The sequence below is a fragment of the Pogonomyrmex barbatus genome, unplaced genomic scaffold, assembly GCF_055798465.1.
Source record: "Pogonomyrmex barbatus isolate J1 unplaced genomic scaffold, ASM5579846v1 scaffold1, whole genome shotgun sequence".
NCBI lineage: Eukaryota > Metazoa > Arthropoda > Insecta > Hymenoptera > Formicidae > Pogonomyrmex > Pogonomyrmex barbatus.
In genome coordinates this window covers 11,399,746-11,405,745 of record NW_028297098.1, presented here as the reverse complement: position 1 = coordinate 11,405,745, position 6,000 = coordinate 11,399,746, and the positions used below count along the sequence as shown (strand labels likewise).

At 34.1% G+C, this 6,000-nt stretch overlaps 1 protein-coding gene across 1 annotated transcript; it reads left to right on the top strand.

The window, feature by feature from the left end:
* The first annotated feature begins 402 nt into the window (after positions 1 to 402).
* On the top strand, positions 403 to 2,489 carry LOC148938135 (uncharacterized). The gene is made up of 4 exons (XM_089073249.1): positions 403 to 785; positions 837 to 879; positions 1,349 to 1,424; positions 1,824 to 2,489. Exons 1-4 carry the CDS (start codon positions 403 to 405, stop codon positions 1,973 to 1,975), a joined length of 654 nt encoding a protein of 217 aa, XP_088929375.1. The 3' UTR covers positions 1,976 to 2,489.
* The last annotated feature ends 3,511 nt before the right edge of the window (positions 2,490 to 6,000 follow it).

Here is a 6,000-nt window from a genome sequence, read left to right as displayed (position 1 = left end):
ACCAAATAAATCCCTAATAAATGCTTTAACCACTCTGGAAAAAGCCAACAACCAAATCGACGGATTTTCAAGAGGACTGGACACGTTCCTCTCCAAATCGAAATTCTTAATCTTCATCAGGAAAAGGCATACCCCTCCGCATCTTCCTCTCCGATTGCATGGATCAGTCATTCAAGAAGTGCAAAATGTTAAGTTCTTAGGAGTTCCCGATTCTAAACTTGATGGTAAGCCTCACCTCACTTCACTCATAAACAGAGCCCGACAAATAGCAAACATACCCTTCTTTCTAGCTCACACACACACACACACACACTGGGGAGCACATCCCTCCTCGAGTTAATCCTATACAGAACCTTCAGAAGCGTCATCGAATACAGCTCCCAGTTCTTTTCTTGGAACATCATGCGTTCACTTTTCATCAAGCTAGAAAGCTTTCAATACAAAATCAGAACGGCCTTTCGATTTCAAAACTCCACCCCAATCAACATACTTCTAGCGGAAGCTAAGGAGCCTCCCTGCGCATCAGATTCAAGCTCAACCAGATACATAATAAAAATCTTTGCACTCAGGAAAAATCCTGTTCTGAATAGCTTCATCAAGCTGCACAAGTCAACTTCATTAAAATGCATCTTCCTCCTCAAGAAATCTACTCTCTTCAAGGCTTACGTCATGCAGGATCGCCTTTTTCCAGCCATCTACAAATCCACGGTACTATCGGAGTTTCTATTTTTCAACACAAGGTATCCAACACCTATATTCAATATTCGACAATCGATTCTATATCCGCGGAGATTCTATATCCTCTCCTACTATTTAATATAAAATTCAACAACCAGGTTCGACAATACTCCTCTTCTTTTACTTCCCCTGAATGTGGGCGTAAGCATATATTCCCCACAAGCGGGCATTATTTTCACTCACAAGGGGAACACCAGGTGATAATTACTATTACCATCATTGTCATCATCGTCGTTATTTATATGGATAAGCATAAATAAGAATGTAATAAAGACCATTATAATTTCTGATGAAATTGATGATTAGAAATAATTATTTTATACAGGAGTATTTAATTATTTATTTGTAAATTTATGAAATTTTATTACAATCAAAAAGTAATTAAAATTAATAACATTAAATTAAAATTAAACTTATAAGGATATTAATATTTCTTTATAGAGATTTTTCAAATTATTACAATAACTATCTAAAAATTTTATTTACAAAAAATATACAGATATAATTGAATAAATAATTTTTTTAAACATCTACAGTAACAAAATAAGTACAAATAATAAATAATTACAAATACGAACTAATTTTTAATAAAAAAAAATATACGCGACAGGATTTGAACACACGATCTACGATACAAGCCATACAAGCCAACGCCTTACCGCCTGTGCTACCGCTGCTCTTGATCAGTAGCGATGATTAAACATATAAAGCGTTCCGCTCGTATATCGACCGATTAAACTCATTTTTTAAAAATCAATTTCTTCGAAACTATGGATCATTGGCAAGAACGGCCGGACATGTATCGTTTTTTTTTTCGCTCAAGAACAGCCTGTATAAAGCGCATCAAAATATCCCAACCAATCATCTGATGTTCTCCTTGTCAGAGGCTTCCCCCAGAGACATCCATCTTCTCGGCTGAGGTATGGACCATTTTCCAAGCTTTCCTACTTATACGTACATGCAAGGATCAAAAAAATTTCGTGTTTTCTGATAGCAAGAGCTTGTTAAAGAGCTGTTAGAAGTCCTACGCTCATCTAAATATAATCTCTAAAAGCAATTTAAATGACATAATCCTTCATATCAAGAAAATCTTGAAGTACTAAAAGAAGGACTAGAAGTCTTTCTATACTGGATCCCGGCGCATCGAGGAATCTTTGGCAACGAAAAGGCAGATTATTATGCCAAACAAGCGGAACAATCAGGTACACAATCTCAAGCTTTCCTACCGATTTTCTGAGCCATTCGAACGAAGAATCTCGCCATAACTTCGCATCCTACCTGCAGGCCCGCTCCAAAGGCATTCAGTACTTTTAATTTTTCCTCTCTATAACCAGCAAATCATGGTTCCAATCGATTAATTTTTACATAATATATCCGTCGCTGTACTTTGAGTTGAGTATATGTATAATTTCCATTTCATTTTTGCACTTTTTATTAATACTGTTATGCCCGCGGCAGAATGAAGTCGAGCCGTCGAGAAGAAGCGAAGCGTTTTCCGGGGTAACGGATATTTTTTTATGATGATATCTTACACGGTGACTCGTGGCGTACGGACGTAATATTCTGATTGTTCCGTTGCTTTTAATAAAGTTCTTGAGTTTCGTAAAGGAATATTGATTATTTTCGAGCACGGCTTCCTTTCGGATTGCGCGAGTACGCGGTGACGCAAGAGAGTGCGCGAATAGTGTTAGTGACCGCCGCGGACGTAAATACATTGGAATCTGTTATTACGTACAGTTATTATTATCAGTTTATATACAGTTATTTATTCATGTCTTTTAAATTGATGAAGAAAAGAAGCATATTAAATTGCTTGTAGGAATTATGAAACAGTAAACTTAAATAGTAAAAAAGTAACTTTAAAAATAACTGTAAATAAATTGAAAATAATAACTTTAAGTAATAACAGATTCCACTGTATTAATAAAAGGTGCGAGAATGAAATGAAAATTACACATATACTCAACTCAAAGTACAACGACGGATATATTATATAAAAATTAATCGAATGGTTAAATTATGATTTAATTTATTATTTAAAATTAAATAAATTTTTAATTGCAAAAATTATTTTAATTTATTGAATTTATTAACATCCACTTATTAGTACAATACACATAATTTTTTTAACCTTAACTTATTAACAATTCTTGTAACATATTTAACTTTTTATATACTATAAATTATAATAAATATTAATTTATTTATAAAACTTTTTTTTTAATTCTCTTTAATTCTTTTTTTCTCTTTGATCTCTCTATTCTGTTCTTCTTTTTTTAATTTTCTATTTGTAAAGTTTTCTCCATTTTCTCTTTGATTATATAAAATTAATATTCGAAAAATATATTAAATTCATTTTACTTTTCTTATTCCGTTTCTGTAAAAAAAAAGAATGCTTATTAATATATCCTTCTACTAGAGCAACTGAAGAAGTGTACATACAACAGAATGAATGCACTTCTACATAATTAAGTCTATGGATTATAATACGTAACAATTATAAATGTATAATCATTTACGAAATATAATATGTAATCTGTTGTAATAAATCCTTATTTTCAATAATTTTCTCCTTTCAGAAGTTCATTAAATAATAATCTCTCTTAATAAAGCAATAAGTGTCAATGCACTTTCGTTTTTGTTGCGTACATATCGAGATATCGAGAGATCGAGAGAACCAATCGACATTGTGGAAAAGAGGCAACAATAAATTTAATTCGATTTAACACGGCCTTTTTAGATAAGACTAGAATACGCAACGCACGCTACGCGTGCGTCTCCTGCATTCCTTGGACATTTCAATAAACTATTATTCACTATTTTCAATTGTTACATCGTATCGACTACACGATTCTTCTCTTTTGAGAATCGATTATTTAAATCGATAAATTTAATTAAATAAATAAATAGTTGCCAAATCTCTATTCTGTTGAGGAAAACAAGATGCAGGAAGTAGAAAATGATAGGCACGTGCGCGGCGGGTCACGCGATAACCTTTTATAATTAAGGGAAACGCGGGCTGTCACGCGGCTGGAATTAATAGAATAATTTATTACTTTGTTTTTCTGGAAAACATGTGCAGTTGATCACGTAGGCATCAATAACATAAAGAATTTCCTCAACAGTTTCATACACACACACACACACACACACACACACACACACACACACACACACACACACACACACACTCTCTCTCTCACACACACACACACACACACACACACACACACACACACACACTCACACACACACACACACACACACACACACACACACACACACACACACACACACACAGGGTCCCAAACTCTCGCATTTGGAATACGCTGCGTGATTTTTTATGCTAAAAGAAACAACTTTTTCCTTTAGCAAAATTGCGTGCGACGAGTAATTTTTATAGTAAATCAAATTAAAAGTGACGAATGAGCGCGCATATGTGCGTAGCAGTCAGGGCCGGCGCGCGTTCTTCAAGCTTGGGACTTAATCTTTGACGACTTCACGTATTGTATTGTTTAAAATATAATACAAATTAACAAAATAAGTATTTGTATTCATCCTTTAGGTAACAATTCAATAAAAAAATTGTCTGATTTCGTAGCATCTGTTCGTAGCATCAATAAAAATAAATGTAAATTATATAGTGTATGAACTGAGCATTCTATTATTTTAATTATTTTTTTATTGTCGTATGCGCAATTGCATATAATAATAAAAAAATACTGAATTTAATGACTACTTATTAATTATTAATTACGTGAGTACGTAATCACAAAAAGTAAAAAAATTGATTTTTTTTTATAATAGTATCTAAATAATTCATTAAATTCAGTATATTTTTTTGTTATATGCAATTGTGCAGTAATAAATTAATAGAATGCTCAGTTCATACACCATAGTGTATTTACATTTATTTTTATTTCGAGATAATGCTACAAAATCAGACAATTTTTTTATTAAATCATTAAAGGATGAAAACAATACTTATTTTGTTAACTTTTATCATATTTTAACAATATAGTACGTGAAGTCATCAAAGATTAAGTACCAGACTGCGCCGGTCTGAGAAACGCACGCCAGCCCCGCCACGAGTGCGACATTTTTGGGGACTCGTCCGGGATAAGAAAAACATGGCGGAGCGTCAAGCGGAATTGAAAGGAAAGGAAACAGTGACGGAGGTGGGACAGGAAGGAGCGTCGGGGAGACGAGTTGTCTCGGCCAGGAAGAGAGTTTGTTTGCGAACGGAGGAACCGGAGTAGTAATACTAGGCCGGTTCTAACCCAGGAGCTCCGAGCGGGGTGCGGGGTAACTCGGGGACGCGGGGGTAAAGGAGAGGGGGTAACTGGTAGGCACGGGGAAGGGGGAATGCTTTGTCGACGATCCTTTGGAATGTACTTTTGAGGGGGAAGGGGGGGGAGGGGGTCTTTTTTTTGTCTAGGAAGAGCTGCTAGAAAAGATATTTTTTTGTAGAAATTGACATAGGAAAAAAAAAAGCGCCGATATTCGGGCTGCTATGTATTTAAACAAATTGCTATTTGGGAGATTTATAATGACGTCCCGAATTAGAAAAAATATTGACGACTGTACGTGTCACAGCATGTTAAGAGAAGCGCCAATAATCCGGCTGCTATAAATAAATAAATGTACATGTTGCAACGAATTAATTTCGAACAATCTCGAAAAATCCGTTATTTAATGAAAATAATGTACCTAAACAAATTCGAAAGATTTATAATGATGTCCCGATATAGAAAAAAAATATCATTGACGATTGTATGTGTCGCAGCATAGTAAGAGAAGCGCCAATAATCCGGCTGCTATAAACAAATGTACACGTTGCAACGAGTTAATTTCGAACAATCTCGAAAAATCCGTTATTTAATGAAAATAATGTACCTAAACAAATTCGAAAGATTTATAATGATGTCCCGATTTAGAAAAAATAGCATTGACAATTGTATGTGTTACAGCATGGTAAGAGAAGCGCCAATAATTCGGCTGCTAAACAAATGTATATGTTGTAACGAGTTAATTTCGAACAATCTCGAAAAAATTCATTATTCAATAAAAATAAGTCGGTAAATGGACACTTCTTCTCTCTTAATTTTTTCCTAATAATAAATATTGAAACATGTTCGTTCCTGTTTGGTCAAGTCCAAGTTTTCACGTAAGAGCCAAATAAATTTTGATAGTGACATGGAACGGAAACTATAAAACTGAATACGATTTTTTATAGATGTTACACCGATAAATAATATTCCA

Bases quoted from the DNA above. Each gene is read 5' to 3' on its own strand.
- LOC148938135 (XM_089073249.1), top strand. From the start codon at position 403: ATGCGTTCACTTTTCATCAAGCTAGAAAGCTTTCAATACAAAATCAGA. The intron at 786-836 runs GCGGAGATTCTA...TTCAACAACCAG, and splicing joins CGACAATCGATTCTATATCC to GTTCGACAATACTCCTCTTC. The intron at 880-1,348 runs GTAAGCATATAT...TATACGCGACAG, and splicing joins TACTTCCCCTGAATGTGGGC to GATTTGAACACACGATCTAC.